This window comes from Leuciscus leuciscus, assembly GCF_965113295.1.
Source record: "Leuciscus leuciscus genome assembly, chromosome: 13".
In the NCBI taxonomy this organism is placed as follows: domain Eukaryota; kingdom Metazoa; phylum Chordata; class Actinopteri; order Cypriniformes; family Leuciscidae; genus Leuciscus; species Leuciscus leuciscus.
Window position 1 is genome coordinate 12,523,381 of NC_138737.1, and position 18,015 is coordinate 12,541,395.

The window sequence follows — 18,015 nt, forward strand, 5'->3', positions numbered from 1 at the left end:
CACACTTGTTATGGGACATAACATAAAAGAAGATATTTTGAAGAACTTCTTTTATGTTCCTCAGAAGAAATACATTTTGAAAAAAACATGAGGGTGATTAAATGACATGTTCATTTGTCCATCTTTGAGTGATTTCTGAAGGACTGAATTATCAGCAGCCAATACTCCAGTTTTCCATTGGAAAATTACATTGTATTGTATTAATATGTCCCATTATTATGGTTTTACTTACTATTTTTTTTTTTTATTAAATAAATGCAGCTGAAAAAAACAAGACTTATTTCAAACACTATTTGAATGGTAGTGGGCATAGAAATTCTTATATAGAAGAATAAAGTTTGCAAAAATAAACAGTTAAAGAAGTTTGTTCTCACTAGAAATCATAATATATAAAATATAAAAGCAGCTAAAGGGTTAAAAAGCCCCCCAGCCTGTGGGTTAAAGTTCCATAAGATGCCCTCAATAACTACTGTATATTCCTATCTGTCATTAGAAAGAGGGGTGCAAGAGGGACTTAGATTCTGAATTTGGCTTTCCACTGCAAATCCCCATATTACAGAAAATGCATAATTGCTTTTAGAAAATGATTTAAAAATAGATTCCTAAACCCCAGAGATTCTGTATGCACAGAGAATATATGCATAGACTCATCATTTTTAACACGCAGTGAAAAAGAACATTTTTAATAGCGAACAGTCATCATGGAAGAATGATTGCTCTTGCCGTCTGTCTCTCTTTCTCTCTGAGATTTCACTTATAATCAAATTACAACATTCCCATTAAAACTAAATCCACTTTTTAGATTACTGTGAAAAATCACCGGTGTTAGTGCTGGGATATGCACCGAACAAATTCCAAGGTGTGATTTTGGTGAGATTGGTGTAAAGTCAAATTTAAACTTGGCGTCTGCACAGCAGTTCATTTGAAGTTTGATAGATCTGGATACTCCTGCATACAAATTCTGAAGTTACGTTTTCACGTTCTTCCCTTTTGAATGTGAACTCAAAGCTGTTGCTTTGCCATGAGTACTCCTTCAGCCAAACCGCAACATGATTGAAAGCACTCAGTGAAGGCATCTCCTTTCCACTTCATCTCACTAGCCCTTTGCAGCCATCTGTAGCTGCAGATGCCAGGCCCGGGCTGCACTAATAGTGCATTTAGCTGACAGATCCACACTATGTCCCGCTCCAAACCTCTAAATGTCCTTTAGGTGCATAGAGGAGTGTCTGTCTCTGTGGTCTCTGCTCTATGGGGCCCCAGCAGCACAAACTCATAAACTTCAGTTAAAATACTGCCCCCTGTGTACTGTATGTCTCTCCTTTGCATACATTTTTTTCAAGGTCCTGTCTGTTAAAACTGTTCTATTTGGGTTTTATATTTGTCCTAGATTTTTAAAACTCTTTTCTTTCCACTACTGTCCTATTTTAATGTCAGTCTCATGACATTTCACTTTGTTAGGCCTAATTTTGTCTGGACCAGTTAACTCTGCTATTATTGGCCATTAGTAGGTCTTTGCTAATGTGTTTTGTATACATCCTGGTTCTAAATATTTTTTTATTGTGAAGAATAATACATGGCACTACATGGCATATGCAATGGTATAATTCAATGTATTTCCAATTTAAACAGAATAGTCAGCAGAATACAGTATCTTTTATGATATGATTGGATTGTGAAAAATGTCCTATGGTATTATTGATTGCAGGGATTTAGTGGAGGATAAACACAGATTTACATTTCTTTTGTAGTACAACATCTTTTAAAAATATTAAGTTAAATTAATTGGTGGTCATGTGTCATGGCTGACTAATGTGATAATTTGTGAACCGTTTAACAAAAAAAAATATCGTCTTGACAAATTAGTAACCTCTCCCAATTAAATTCAAATACCCTGACTGACCCAAAAAAAAAAAAAAAAAAAAAAATTACTGTTTGGATTAAATGGGCAAATGCTTAAGAGTCTATGATTGGATCATTGTTGTCAATAATGTATTGACACTGTGTCTTCCTACATGGTTGTTTAAGCTACATTCTCCATTAATTAGGAGCCAAACATATAACATGCTACAAACATAATAATCACTGCAATAATGATCCAATCATAAGTATTTACCATCTGAAGCATTTCCTTTTTTAAATCCAAAGAGCGACTGTTTTTTGTCGTGTATATACATGAATTATTGTTATTTATTACATTTTGATTTTAACTCAGTTCAATTCAATTCACAATTATTTGTGTAGCGCTTTTCACACTACATACTGTATTGTGCAGCTTTACAGAAAATGCATGTTTCTACATTACAATTTAGAGTGATCTGTTATCAGAGGTGACTGTGTTCAAGTAATGTCCAAATGTACAGTTCTAAAATAATACAAATCATGTAGTTAGCTAACATCATGTATTCATTATAGGCAGACACGTTGAGCTCATTAAAGCAATTATTACAAGTTGTGATCGTAATGATTACAATATATTGAAAATTTGGCAGTTGTGTATGTCGATTTAGAGTTGGCGTCATCTGAAGTCCTCGCAGGAGTTGGCATCATCTCTTCACAGGTGTTCGGTCACCTGAAATCCAAACTGGAGCTGGCGTAATCTCTAGTTCTCTAGAAACAGAAAGCAAATGGAAAATAGTTAGCATAGTTGCTTTTCATAACATTTCAAGCCAAAGATGATAGTCATGCGCATTTCATCTGATATAACTGGAATGCAAGTTTATGAGATGTATTATGTAAACGCTTGGCTAAATAGATGTGTCTTTAACATAAACATAAAGGCTTAGAGGGATAGTGCCATTATGAAGAAGGCTAATCCAGAGTTTAGGAGCCAAATGTGAAACAGCTCTACCGCCTTTAGTGGACTTAAATATCCTAGGCACTACAAAGAGTCCAGAGTTTCGTGACCTTAAAGAGCGTGATGGATTGTAAGGCGATAGAAGATCAGTTAAGTACACAGGAGCTAAACCATTTATGACCTTATAGGTCAGTAGCAATACTTTGTAATCGATTTGGAACTAGGTAACCAGTGTAGAGATGATAAAATTGGGGTTATTTGATAATATTTACTTGATTTTACTAAAAATTCTTAACATACAGTAAATTGACTAGTTTTTATCACAGGAACGAACCTAAACTGTCTTGATGAATAATTGAATAAACTTCTATTGTCATTTTAGTTTGAGGGGTGAAATCTTTTACACTCAACCACGCAAAATGAGGATTCTTTTTTTCCCACACAACATGCCTGATTGGTTAACATTTAAAAGAAAATATAATTTCCTTTATCCATGCATCTTTCAGCATAAAAGAAATTTAATGAATGAGAAAGTTATTACGTTTTGATGAAAGATTATAAAAACAAATATTTTCCTTTAGAATAACATGCACTGATGGAACATGCACAATAAGACTAGGAATGTTTTATTAAGAAAGCATATCCAGGCAGTTTTGTATTTTATGTTGCATTTGAATTGTCACCACCACAAAACACATTCTGAATTAATTTATTAATTTATTTTTTAATCTGGTAATGTAGTTACAGAATCAACTAACTGGGGCTAACTAGATTATGCTATTCAGCCAAACCTTGAACTCTTTGAAATAACTTAAACAGCACTCCAGAAAAAGTGTAATAGTTCAGCTTGTTCTAGTAGAGACGTTTAGCAGTATCTCTGGGTGTAAAGGCTGCACGTCTCTGAGGTTTGGGGAGTTTGGGAAGTATAGTGCCTCTGAGGGTTGGGCTCTTTTTTTCCTGATTATTGGCAAGGCGCCCAGGGAAACAAAGGCTCACCCCGAGCACCTGAAGCAAGGTGACTCCATCACTGGCAGAGTTAGGAAGGAGGGGGCCTGGTACCACAGCACCAGCCTGTGTTCCTCTTTTGACACTTTCCCTGATTGGAATTGGTGTGCCTATCTCTCTCATTGCAGGGCCAGGTGAGACAAGGTGATATACGTCCTGTTCTCTGAGCCTGGGCCGGAGTAATAAGAATATAATGGAGATACATTTGCATTTGTCTACTCTGGTATTATAAAGCTCTATATTACACAAATGTGATGGGTTCGGTCGGGGGGGGGGGGGGGGATGAATCTTTCGAACTGAAATCAATACATAAAACAACAGGCCTAGAAGCCAACGAGCGTTTCGACTCAGAGCAAGGTCGAGGACGGAGAGCTCGTCTCATAAAATTTCACAGATGCATAAACACCTGAATATATCACCCTATACACTCTCTCAATTTAACCTGCTGCCTTCCATTTCAGAGCAAGAGGGACAGAGGGAGAGAGAGGGAAATTTAAATAGCTGTCTGATATGTTTATGTGTTGGTGTAGCTGGGGGACTCCATGCCAAGGAGCAGTGTTCAGGCCAGGGACTGAGATAAAATTAATCCAGCTCTGACCCGAACGCAGGACACAGTGAAGCAAGCATTTCCCAGATGCATCTGCATGCTTCCATCACTCATAGTGCCAGCTAAGCAATCAGGAAGGGTCAGAACATCAATATGAAGTAAACATGTGCCTGAACTCCTCTGAACCGTGACGAATTTTCCTCTAGGTCAAAAAACAAAACAAAAAAAGGCACTGCCAAAGACTTTATGTATAGAAAGACGGTGCACTCATGTTACTATGAATGGGAGAAAGTGTAACACGCAATATGGTGGAAAAAGTTAAAAAAAATTCAATGCTATTTGAGCATAAGATCCAACATTTATGGTAAAGCTGTTGTCAGATTTCATTGGTGATTTCAAATATGAAATTTAATCATAAGCTTGGTGAACAGCTTTGGAGAATTTGATGTTTCCCCATTCAAAGAGATAGGAGCTGCATTTGAATCCCTGAGAGGCGTTTCAAAGATGGCCACTGGATTAAATAACTTGTCTTAAAGAGACTTTAACTACGTAGTGAATCAAAACTGCATTGGAGCATACAGATTATTTATTTTTCTTTAATGCTATTAACAAAGGCTGTGGTAATAGTTAATAATGAAATGTATCATTATAGAGAGCTGGGTCTGCGGGCTGTGCAGAAAACCTCTACCAGTAATGTAATTTTACAATAGTGAAAATGTCTATAGACAAAATGCATCTAAAAAATAGTGGAGGTCACAAAGTAAGCTGCTGCGGGAAACGTGCACAATGATTGAAGTTTGATTGAAGCCCTTCATTTAAAGCTCATCGTGGCTTGCCATTTCAGACGCTTTGACAGGCCCCGTTCAGTGCATTCAGCGTTTGACTTATAGCTATATCCTTACACATAAATGTTTTCTATTTCTATTTTTCATAAAAGGTTCATCCTGAAGGCAAACTTCACGGACTTCACTGATCGAGTGCAACAAAAAGAGAGCGCAGTATTTCTGACTGAAATGCCCAATATGATTTTTCCATTGGCTTATGGATTATTCTTGCAAAAAATAATTTGCTCTGTGAAAAACAAAAATTATTCTTACATGTTTCGTTCGTCATGATAATCTTCACAAATGGACCCAACGTCTATGAACTTTGCAGCCTAAATACAATCGGCAGAAGTAAAAAGCTAAACGTAGGCTATAAATGAACTACACAGTTGCATGACTTCAAAGCCATCACCACTAATATTCTGACAACTCTTTCAGTCTTTATTTAAAAAATATTTTCCGTGAAAGTTTGAGTTAGAAAAGTTTGCAAGAGTGGACTAGTGAGTAGATGAAATTACCTGTTCAGTGTGATGTTTAATGTCCCTGACAACTTCTATTCAACCCCTCATTTAGCCATTTGTTAGCAACCACCTTTTTCAAGACAAGTAAAATCCCAAGGGGGTATTACTGATGTATTTTATGTCGTAGAATAAAACATGAAAAGCTTATGAAAAATTGAAACATGAAAAACATGAAAAATTGAGCTTATGTTAACCACATAACTTATTTTAGGAATTTAAACAAAAACTGCTTCAGTAAACCTATATTTGACTTCTGGACGATGGAACCGAAAGTGCTAAAACGCGATGTGAAATTTAAAAGCCATTTCATTTGCATTTATTTGCATTTCTTGTTCAGTTAAAAAAACATAATTGAAGCATCTTGATTGTAAGTCTAATAAGGGTTTTGTTATATTAGTTAATTCTCTTAGACAAATATTCATTCGCCTTTTTTAGTATGCTTGCTGAAGTAAGACTAGTTAATATGAGGAGTTTGCAATTCTCATACATTCTCAATGTAACATTAAGAGCGCAGCTCAGCAGAGCTTGTTGGCCTTCAGGGCTAATGTAATCTGTCAGAACTGGCCCAGATGTAACGTCACATTCACACATACAATGTACAGGTGTGTAAACGTGCACACGTGCACAAAAGGCGTTTAACTCTCTTTCTCTCTCCGTTGTTTATATCCCTCTCTCTTTCTTTTGTCTCTCTCTCTCTCTCTCTCTCTTCTGGTATTGATTATTCAGCCAGAACTTGAGGGACTCAGCTCCCCACAGGTCTCTAGGGTTAAGTAAATCGGTCCAGTGTTTTTTCGCACAGCAACACAGTATAGCGCAACTTGACCCTTCATGCCAGAACTGAGACATGCCTTGTAATTGACTCTAAAATGAGACACGCCTAATACAAGGGCACTAGAAAGAGAAATGATGAGCAACTTGACAAACGCACACAGCACAGGCACTTATATGTGCTGCCCTGTTATAAATAGATGAATAAAAAAATGCATTAGGAATGCATTTGTGAGATGATATATATCTTATATTACTATATACTGAATAATGCAAACAGTCAGACAGTGTAGTGGTTGCAAAGGACTGTGGTTGAATTAATTATTCTGTTAATCTCCAAAAGAAAAAGAAAAGTCCTGAGTTTGTTTTTGTTTACTGCCAAACACTGTTTTAACTTATTATTATTTTTCTGGCCACCCCACATATACCCCAAATCAAATTGAGGAAGATAACTTTTTGTTCAGATTCCTTCCTGGTTATGATACGCCTGATGCAGTCTTCATGACAGCAAATATTCCACGCAGCACAATCCAGTCAACATGCATTACTGTAAATCTCGTTTCAGCCTCAGATATTTTTGGCAGAAGCAAAGTATATGGGTAGTTGATGCATAAAATGTCAATTTAAACTAAAATCAAGATGCACAAGATATGTTTTTCACGTTTTTACCTTCATTCATTCATTTAAAGGGTCCTGTGGTGTGATAAATAAATTATACAATTGTATAAATATTGCATTTAGTCTCTCAATTAATATGAGATCATAAAAACTGCATGCATAATAATTGCAAATTTTAAATGATTTTAATCGTCAATGTCCCAAAAGGATTCCATGTCAGCTACCCATAGATCACACTAAGGAGCATTTGCATAGACTCAGACTTTGTACTTGAATTCGTAATGTACAGAGGTGGCATAAAAATATTTGCAGAGTATGTCTTTCAATAAAATATCAAAAACACAAAATGAGTAGACAAATGTAACCACGATAACATTATGAAAGAACTTACATAGCAAATTAGTGCACACTCATATGCACTGTCCTATATTCCGGTTGATGCTAAGTCCCATGTGAAGCTTCTGTGCCAGGTGTTATAAGGTTAACTAGTGTTATAACTCTGAAATGGTTCTGTGAATAAATTAATGTTGAAACTGTGAAACTCCTTTTGGTACTGCAAACTAACCACTTAAATAAATGCACCAAGCTGTAATGCATTCTCATTTCCTAGATACTTAAATATGGATGCTGCTGTTCCTCGCAGACCCGCACACAAACACTTTAATATTGATGGGGAAATCCATAAAATTGCTTCCTTCACTCTTATCAGCTCCAGCAAGAAATGGAAGTCGTGGCACTCTTTATATCTAAAAGTCTGTAACTGCGGCTCCCCGCGGGGTCTCATTTCTATCCATTCAGGAGTGACGGAGTGAGAAAGACAGTGTAGCTCATAGTTCTTGTGACACTCTTTATTCTGGAACAGAGAGTTCTTGTTCTGCATTAATTGTTGTTTGCTGACCTTTAGCCAGCTGGTGTGATTGCCATCTTCTCCCTGTTGCTTTCAGCCAAGCTGTTTCATAGTCCAGACTTTGTGAAATGGTAAAATAAATGGGCCGACTGAATTACTTTCATGGTGGCAGACAGGGCTTACAAAAAGCTATGGTGGCGCAGAGGGAGCAGTGCATGTTAAGATGCAGTATCAGTGTTATTGCAATCAAATGCCTTACAAAAGGCACTGGCGCTCATGTTAGTTGCCATGGAGACAGTGATAACTATGCTCTCTTTGTTTTTCTCTTCTTAGGTCTGGCTGTTCACCAGATCATCACCATCACTGTGTCCCTCATCATGATCGTCGCAGCCTTGATCACTACTCTAGTCCTTAAAAACTGGTAGGAAACATTCTTTTCTTTCAGCAGTGTGCAAATGACTTTTTTGTCTGTCTGTCTGTCTCTCCCTATTCCTGTCCCTCTATCTGTTTATCATGTTTTCAATCTGTCCTTCTCTATCCCTCTGTCTGTCAATGTGGACAGTGACCCCTTATTGCACCAAACAATGCAGACACAATTGCTTTTTTCCCAAACTCAGTGAGCTTCCTCCTTAGGCAGCATTTTATGGCATCTTAGATAATTTCTTCTTTTTGATTTGAAAAATCTCTTGACAGTAAATTAAATACAATGACATAAATGAATTATTAGTAAACATACTATTTTAGACCAGTTTGTGTCATATTTATATTTATGCTAAAGTACCCATTCTCCCTCAAGTTATTGCAGTGAAATCAATCGAGAGTCGAGTCACTTTTGCTGCCTATGTAAAGTGTTTCAGATCAGTCATAGCCCCTTTCACACATTCTGTCTTTACTGGTAAATAAACAACACCCTGGCCCACCCAATCAGGAGCTTGACAAAAAATAAGTCAAATAACGACCGATTACAATATTGGTGCGATGTTCAATTCAGAGATCATGCTTTTCGGGGTGCTTGGTATCAAAAATCTGCTTCCCATTCATCAGTGCTGTGACTCTGCAGTTACTATTGTGTAATATAGTAGCTCTAGTACTAAAGTAACTATTATTCATCTTGTGTTTTTAAGAGCAAATTAACATTCTGAGTAGGGATGCACCGATACCACTTTTTCCAGAACGAGTCCGATACCGATACTGTCATTTTTGGTACTTACTGATACCGTAACCGATACCTGTATTTTAAATGCATTTGTAATTTTGAAATGTATTAGTAGAGAAACCAAAAGAATATCAATCATATTAGTTGGCTAAGTTATTTGGCTGAGTTAACTTAGTTGGCTAAGTTATTTTGATGCTTAATGAAAAAATGCTAAAATGCATTGTATGAACTTCTGTTACTTTCACTGTTCATATTGCTCTATCATATTTTATCTTTCATTTAATAGTACAGCACATATTTAGAGCTGCTCCAGCAGGGCTCAGTGCTGAGGATTGGGTCAGTGGTACAAATGTTTAGAGAAAAGTGAAATATCAATTATTTATTCCCATTTTGATACTACAACAAAAACGACAGTAATCAAATGAGAAAAAAACACTGCATATTTATTACTGTATAAATTAAATATAGATGGATCTTTTTGTAAAGTTACTAAAGGTAGCCTATTTAGTCAAGAGCAGTGAGTAATTTATTTGTCCTTTGTTTGATTGAACATTAAATTGAACCAGTCTCGGGCTCATTTACTCGTACTCGTAAAAATGCTCCGATATGCATCCCTAATTCTGTGTGATTACGCCCGTCACTCAGAAGTAAAAAAAAAAAAGGTAGCTAAAATGAAACTAAAGTGCTTCACCTCATCTAGGTGGATGAAGAAACCAGCTCAGCATTTAAAGGTCATTTACGATGATTGAATTCAGAGTTTGCCAGTATTGTGGCACTGGTGTGTGAATAGTATCTTACCAGTAAAAAGAGAGAACACCGTTGCTTGTGTCAACAGCATATTTGTGTATTTACTTGTAATTCTGATAATTTTACGTTAATTTACCGAGATGTGAAAGGGGCTTATGAGGTTCCATTTCAATTAGGATGCCTGTTTATGAAATTCACAGCAAGGCAGCTCACTAGGTTTTTGGAACAGAGCTAATATGTCTGTGTCTGTCTCCCCAGTTCATGTTAAATGTAGGACAGACACAGCGGTTCAAGGTATGATTTTATGTTGGCTTTGTGAATTTGGTGCGTGTTTTTGTAGTTGTGCGCAGTCCGGGAATGGCCGACACAGCAGCCATCAGAGAAAGATCAACCAGCAAGAGGAGAGCTGTCAGAATCTGACCGACTTCACGCCTGCCCGCGTGCCCAGTAAGGTGGACATCTTCACCGCCTACAATGACAGTTTACAGTGCTCACACGAGTGCGTGCGGTCCGGCATACCGGTGTACACGGACGAGATGATCCAGCACACACCCATCTACAAGACCTCCTACAATGGAAACAGGCAAGAGGACATGATTCATATATATTCAGTAGGATCAACTGTGCTGGATGTTGGAGCTGCTGACCAAGTTGTTTGGAAAGCGAGTCGACTGCATTGAAAGCCCTGTCCGTACTTTCTTACAGGGTTTGGCTTCCTCATAGCTTAGAGTGTTTAGTGCTGACAGAAATAATGTTCATTCTGAAAACTTGAACACTTGACCATTTAATGCACAAATGTATAAATTGCTGTTTAAAGTGCACATCAAATTTAACCCCTGCAGTTTACCATTTCTAAACTAAATTTCACAATCCAGGTCATCCAAGGTCACCTAATTAATTTATATTCTTTTTGATATATTTAGTTTGTTATATTTTTTTTTTAACAGTGGGACTTTTAACTATCAAGCTGTGATTTAGCTTATTGACAGTTTGCATGTTAAAACCTTCTCAGAAAAGTTAAATTCATCCTCTTTAATGCACCACCACTGCAGCCATTCACACGCAGACAGACTCTTTGGCATTGCATATTGCCTCATGCTGCATGAGCTATTTGTGAGCTATTTGGGACAGTTTGTCAAGTTCAATAAAACTTTTAAAATGCAGTGGTCTCAAAAGCCCTGCATTCTGTTCCATTCAAACTGTTTTTGAATGTGTCTTTGTTTGAAAATACATAGTTTCATATTTTTCTTTGCTACAATCGTCAATTATAGAATAATTTAGTCTTTAATGTGCATTTTAGAAATAACCAGTTTAATCTGCCAGAGAGTCATTATTTTTCAGATAAGCATGTTGAGACAGTTGTGTTGTCTTGTTTTGTGTCCTTCCATTGCCCTCGCCTTTATAAAAGACTGAGTATGGGCTTAAATTGTATGACTAATTTCAGTGCTGCTTCATTTAATACTGAATGCTTCAGAATACAATACCTAGATGAGAGGGTTTAGAGGAAATGTAACTGTGGGCGCTTTTGTTTGTGGTATAATGCCATTTTTAAAAAGAGAGTCTTGAATCAGGGAGTGGGACAGAAGTGCTTATATCTGCAGGATTGAAGAGCTGATCTGTCTGTCTATTTCAGACCGTCGCCCACTGAAAGGCAGCTAATCCCTGTGGCCTTTGTGTCTGAGAAATGGTTCGAGATCTCCTGTTGAGGCCCTTTTACTACCTTTGGGTTGAGCCCACGTCTTCAGTTTGTGCCCTGGTACGTACTATATTTCGTATGGCTCTAAAATTCACATGGTGTAATTTTGGCATGGTTTTCCAGTGCTTGTGTTCTTTCTAGAAATTCACAGTTCCTCGGGGTTCAAAAAGAATAGTTCACAAGTCCTAGAATTTAAATGAGTTGCAGGCTTGTACTGTAGCTCATATACTTTCAAAAATTGTATCCGCCATACACCAACAGCAGAAATATTAGGTGATGTGACAATATACAGTGGTAACACTTACATTATATTAGGTAACATGAACTAACAATGAACCACAGTGTTAACAAACATTAACAGTGAGCAATACATATGTTACAGTATTTATTCATCTTTGTTAACATTAGTTAGTTAACTGCTGACTGTTAGTTACCTCAGGTTCAATAATAATATTAACACATACAACTTTTGATTTTAATAATGTTGAAAGTAAATGTTGAAAGTAACATTAAGATTAAGAAATTCTTTAGAAGTATTGTTCATTGTTAGTTTACTAATAATAAAAAATAAAAAAATAGAACATTATTGTAAAGTGTTACCAATTAATTAATCTAGTTTAATGTTAATTTCTACATGTACTAATATACTTTTTTAACATTTCAAGTTGTAACATGTCAGTTAATGCATTATATATATTTTTAGAGTAGTTTATATACAAAGTTATACACTATCAAGTCTTGTTCTATTTAAAGGGATTGTTCACCCAAAAATTCTGTCATTAATGACTCACCCTCATGTCATTCCAAACCTGTAAGACGTTCATCTTCAGAACACAGATGAAGATTCCCTTTCTATCCCTTCTTAGACAGCTACACAACTGCCAGCTCCGTTTACCACAACTGACGTGTGAGTTGATGAATGTTTAAATGTGAATAAAAGCCTAAATTCAATCTGTTCATCATATAAAGCGATCGAGTTTTAAGAAAATTTGGACTAAGCCACTCAATTCAAATGGATTAGTTTTACGATCTCTTTCGTCAAAAAGAGGGTCAAACTGTCAGTTGCGTATCAATGGAGGGACAGAAAGCACTCAGATTTCATCAAAAGGATCTTCATTTGTGTTCCGAAGATGAACGAAAGTCTTACGGGTTTGGAGCGACATGCGAGTAATTAATGACTCGACAGAATTAAATTATTTGGGTAAACTAACCCTTTAAAAAGTGATATCAGTTTAATATTCAAACTCAACTAAAATTTAATCTTCTGTACTTTCAGGATCTCATTGGAAAATCTGTGAATCAAACACAAAAAGACTAAAACACAATAAAGCAAAACAAAACCACACGAACAACAACGACAAGCAATCACAGAGATGGGAACTGAGACGAACTGGCAGTTTTGTACAAATGTTGGATCTCTCTAGAAATGGACTGAAGATGTTTATTTTTCTAGACTGATGCAGTGCTATGGAACCACTCCCAAATTATTTTCCATAGACATGTGATCATTTTAGAGATGATATAGAGCTGATATATTATATACGTGTATTACTGCACATGTGGGTGTGCTGGAGTGGAGTTCGGCTGCGGAGAGGCCGCGGGGATGCTCTCTGACACGACACGTCTGCTTGTGTGGAGAAAACACTCTCCTGAACTTTGTGCCAATAATGCCATTATGTGCCACTACATATATAGATGGGACGCGTTTAGTTTCGTGGAAAATTACTGACACAACATCAAGTAATTTCAGTGACTGTCTCCCAATATCAATCTGTCATCCGTTTTTGTATAAAAAGTATGAATATGTATTTGAAATATGTTTTGAAATAGCTGAGGAAACGTGTTACAAATGTCCAAAAAATATTTATATGGAGCACTATTCATTTAGATGAAAAAAAAAAAGAAAAGTAAAAAATGAACCCAGTGAGGAATAGTACAATACCCAGGTTTTAATTTCACTACATTGTTACTAGACCCCGTTTTAAAGGAATAGTCTCTATTTTTATACAAACGAGGACACTAATGAGTCAGACAGACCTAATTTAACTGGACTGTTGGGACTGTTAATCTGCGAGTGGAAGTTCAATGAAATGTTAAAGGGTTGTTCTTTTCTTTTCTTTTTTTCCCCCCTTTTTTTTAAAGCTACCAAACAATGTGGATGCCAGATTCAGTATTCATTCAAAGCTTATTTGATTTGCCAAAGCCATGCTTCAGACGCTTGTTGAGTTTCTGTTTCTTATCACTGATGAGAAATGACCTGTACTGGTTAATCATGTTTACGGACTCACAGACCCTCAGAGAGCCATTAGTTTGAGGGTCGATCCTAAATAACACAATTAGTTATCTATTAGAACATTACAAAATAGCTAATAAACCACAACATTTTAATTGCAAAGCTTAATTTGAATAAAGACAACATTCAACAGTTATCAGCTTTGTGCATAGACTCAAAACGAACAAAATATTGTATGTTTACTTGATTTTTGTGCCTAGTAATTTGTGCCAAATTGATTTAATTAGTTTACCTCTATATTGGAATCTGAAACAAAATCATGAATGTCACTTTCTTTGTGTGCTACGTTCTACTTTTAATTTAAGCTAATAGTTTATTATTTATTGTTTTTCACAGTTTGATTTATTAGAGCAGAACTGACTGAAAGGCAAATATTCCATCAGCAGAAACAGTAATGTTTAGTGCCAATCATTTTAATAGCAATCAAAAATGCAGTAATATACAAACAGCTCGAAACTTGCTAATCAGTTTCAGTTATTGATAAAGCCAGTGGAAATAGACGAACATTTGGAGTTGTGTGTGTGTGTACGTGTGTGTGCGTGTGCGTGTGTGTGTCTGTCTGAGATCACAACACTCTACTCAAGCATCACTAGACCAAAGAGCTCCATTGTGGCTAGCAGTATTCTGTACATAAGTATAGAAAATAAGAGGGAGGATAACTATATAATTTTATCCCAAAAACAGATGTTTAATGGTTACAATTACATATTGTACAAAGGCAAACACTGTGAAAGAGGAAAATAGTTGTTTGCAATAGTCTGTCACTGAAAGTGAAACGTCTTGGAGTAATTTTAATCATAGGTTTTCAGATGTTACTCAAAATGTTTATAACCAGTAGAGAGTTGTGATTCCTGTTTTCATATTCAGAAGACAGCAATACATATAAAGTTATGTCAACCCCCACCCCACCCCAATTGTCCATAATTGACCAGTTTACCAGTTTATGTGAACCACACTGGCCAATCAGGTTAGATATTTAATAATCATATATCATATTGAACACTAAAGCTCTGTATTATGTACATGTGTAAATGTGTTTTCTATATATTTACCTTTATTCTATCTTGTGTGATTTTTTTTAAAGCTTTCTTTTTTCACAGGATCAGTGGAAAAAGCTTTGAAAAAGGTTTTTGTTTACATTGCATAAGTCGCTACAGATGTTACAGACGTTGTGCCAAGCCTCAAAAACACTTGTTTCTGCTGTAGCTGTAGTTCTCTTAATAATTAGGATATTACAGGTCATTTGCGTCACATTTTAATACTAGGAAACTTCATGGGTGATGCATTGAAGGCATTTTACCGGTTTCTAGAGTGAGATTGTTTTTTGTTTACTTGACTGTCCGGAAGATAGGCAGTTCGAAATCCATCCGAAGAAGAATGTGCTAAATGAGACACTTTTTGTTTTGTTGGTTAAATTGTATTAAAAAACACTTCAGGTGTTTGTCATTCTCATTCTCCCAGAGAAGGAAAATGGCTCCAAATCATCTCAGTCGACAGCTCAATAAACTGAACGTCAATTTAAAAAAACAAAACAATAAACCTGAATAGTCGACAGGCCCATGTGACTGCCGGCACAGGATGAGAAGATTTGTGCTGTGAGTCTGATAAACATGTATGGAGTTTGACTGAGTGTGGAATGTTGATTTGCTCTTCAGTCTTGACACAGAGCTCAGAATCAGTTGAATTAAAATCAGCTGGATAAAAGGTTAATTGACTCAGTGCTAAGCCCCGCCTTAAACACTACTGACCTATTCTACCTTAGCAACTGTTGCCATTTGGCATAATAAGATAACCATTTGCTCTACTATAGGAATTAAGGAAATAAAAACTATTATATAATGTCAATATATTATATTATATTATAGTAAAACATTAGTCATTTAGCCTTGACTTTGCCAAGATTTCATAACATTATTACATAATTAAATCGATCCTTATGGGTTTAGTTCACCAAAAAAATTAAATTCTGTCATTAATTACTCACCCTCATGTCGTTCCAAACTCAAATTTCCAAAGCGATCGTGTCCCTTCAGAAAATTTGGACTTAACGGCTCAATTCATATGGATTAGTTGTATGATCTCTTTATTAATTTTTTGAAGCGTCAAAGTGGTAGTTGCGTAGCTGTCTATGGAGGGACAGATTTCATCATAAAGATCTTCGAAGATCTAACGAAAGTCTTATGGGTTTGGAACGACATGAAGGTGAGTGACAGAATTGTCATTTTTGGGTGAACTATCCCTTTAAAGAATGGAAAATCCCTTTCCCTTTTTAAAAAATGGGGGATAACTATAATTTGCACTTTTCATTCCATCCCATGTAATAATATATTTATATATTTTTATTTATTTAACTGCAAATCATAATTTTTATGTAAATCTCCAATCAATTCCTACGAGTAACAAAGGGGGCGGAGCTTAGCGAAATGGTCAATTGACCGTTTTCATCTGTGCGTTACACCTGAATGTGCTTTCTCATTCATTTAGAGTTCATCAGAACTTTCTCTGAATTATACCTGCTGAATCCAGTGCAATATATTGTTTTTCTTATATATATATATATGAAAAAATGCTTCTAAATAAGAGCCCTCCTCATTGTTGACATGTAAATCACACACTGCTTATTGTAAAGGCTTATTTTGTTGTGTTGTAATTTTTTGTTTTCATGTTGTACTATACTCAGGCATCATCTATCTATGAACATGTTATTTTATAAAAGACAAGTATTTAATGTTTACGAACAGGAATCTGGCTTTGGTTCTGTTAGATTTTTTTTCTATTATTATTATTATTATTATTATTAGCAACGCACATTTGCAGAGTCATGTTTCACGATGACAGGTTTCATATGGTGCAGAACGTACTCCCAAACCCCCACCCCTCCCCCCAAAAAAGCCCAGGGCTGTCAGGAGAGATTATGCCAAATTCCTCCTTGTGTGACAGAGATCCGTAAAAAGCGCTTAAACATAGAAACCGGAAACTCTTTGCTGAGGCTTAGTCAGGGAGTATCTGAGATGGTCTTTGGCTTTTGATTTGCTGCAGGTACAATTTATTACATTGCTCCATATTCCAGTCGAAAACAACATGACACATGTCCTGTTGTTGCCATAGAAATAAAAACTTTGTACTTTGTGTACCTTAACTTTTTATATTTGTGTCTAATATATCGATGAGTACCTCTTTTTTCTTTTATATAAGATCTATGAATATAGTACACAACACAATAAACAAGAAAACACATGAAAACACATACACGGATGCTGTATGAACTAACAGTCTCTGTGTCAAAATAGTGCTGTGTACTTTTATTTTGTGTCTTTGAGTCTCTCTCTTTCTCTTTTTGTAGGTATTGGTAAAGTTACATTTCCAGGTGACATTGATTTTGATTCTTGTTCTAAAGCTCTCTGTGTTTTGGCCACTGTAAATGCAGCTGTCATCAGAATGAATCTGTACATTTAGTACTCTCTCAAGTTGCTATTAATAAGATGTTAAAATGAAATGGGCTGTCTTTCTATAAACACCATCAAATGTTTGTAAAATGATTATGGGGTGTTATTTGGACTGGGAAAATGATATTGAAAATAAAAGTCATTCAAAAAAGAAAATCGACGTATGCTGGCATATTACTGCTGATTGTTTATTGAAAATATTTATTTCAGGTTCCACACATCCAGCGCTATTTGCGAAAATTGCATTTCGTGAACAAGATTGTTGGGATCAGCTTCGAACATTTAATCTCTTTTTGACTGAGCCAGATGAGATTGTTTTCCAGACATCTTTGTATTATTTTGCTAAACCATCAGGACTTGTCCCACAGCAGCACCAGACATGAAAAAGTCTTACCAGGTTTTAACCAGATGGACCGCTGTATGATTTCCCACAAAATATGACATTGTCTTGCCATTTATCAAAAGACTAGGCCTAATGAGCAGCATTTCTCTGATGATGATCAACATGAAAATGAAAACACTCCATCATGCTCCAAGGAACAACAGGAGGCTGAGAGACAGAACGAGATTGTGAAAAGTATTGTGCCATGAAATCAACACGACAGAATGCCAAAATATTGTCCATATTGATGGATACCCCAATAAGCAGGTGCTTTCTCGAAAAGTTGCTCACTGAAGTCAATGAAAGTGGCAGACGATAAGTTCTAGGCAGCTCAGATCTGATACGAATCTATTTGGCTCATCTGAATCAAA

At 36.1% G+C, this 18,015-nt stretch overlaps 1 protein-coding gene across 1 annotated transcript in view; it reads left to right on the plus strand.

The window, feature by feature from the left end:
* ajap1 (adherens junctions associated protein 1) overlaps positions 1-17,408 on the plus strand; it is a 55,056-nt gene extending 37,648 nt beyond the window's left edge. Inside the window, exons 3-6 of the mRNA XM_082187483.1 lie at positions 8,258-8,345; positions 10,168-10,410; positions 11,461-11,583; positions 12,800-17,408. Of these exons, the coding sequence (XP_082043609.1) occupies positions 8,258-8,345; positions 10,168-10,410; positions 11,461-11,533 (404 nt within the window). The 3' untranslated portion in view covers positions 11,534-11,583; positions 12,800-17,408. The remainder of the gene's footprint in view (positions 1-8,257; positions 8,346-10,167; positions 10,411-11,460; positions 11,584-12,799) is intronic.
* The last annotated feature ends 607 nt before the right edge of the window (positions 17,409-18,015 follow it).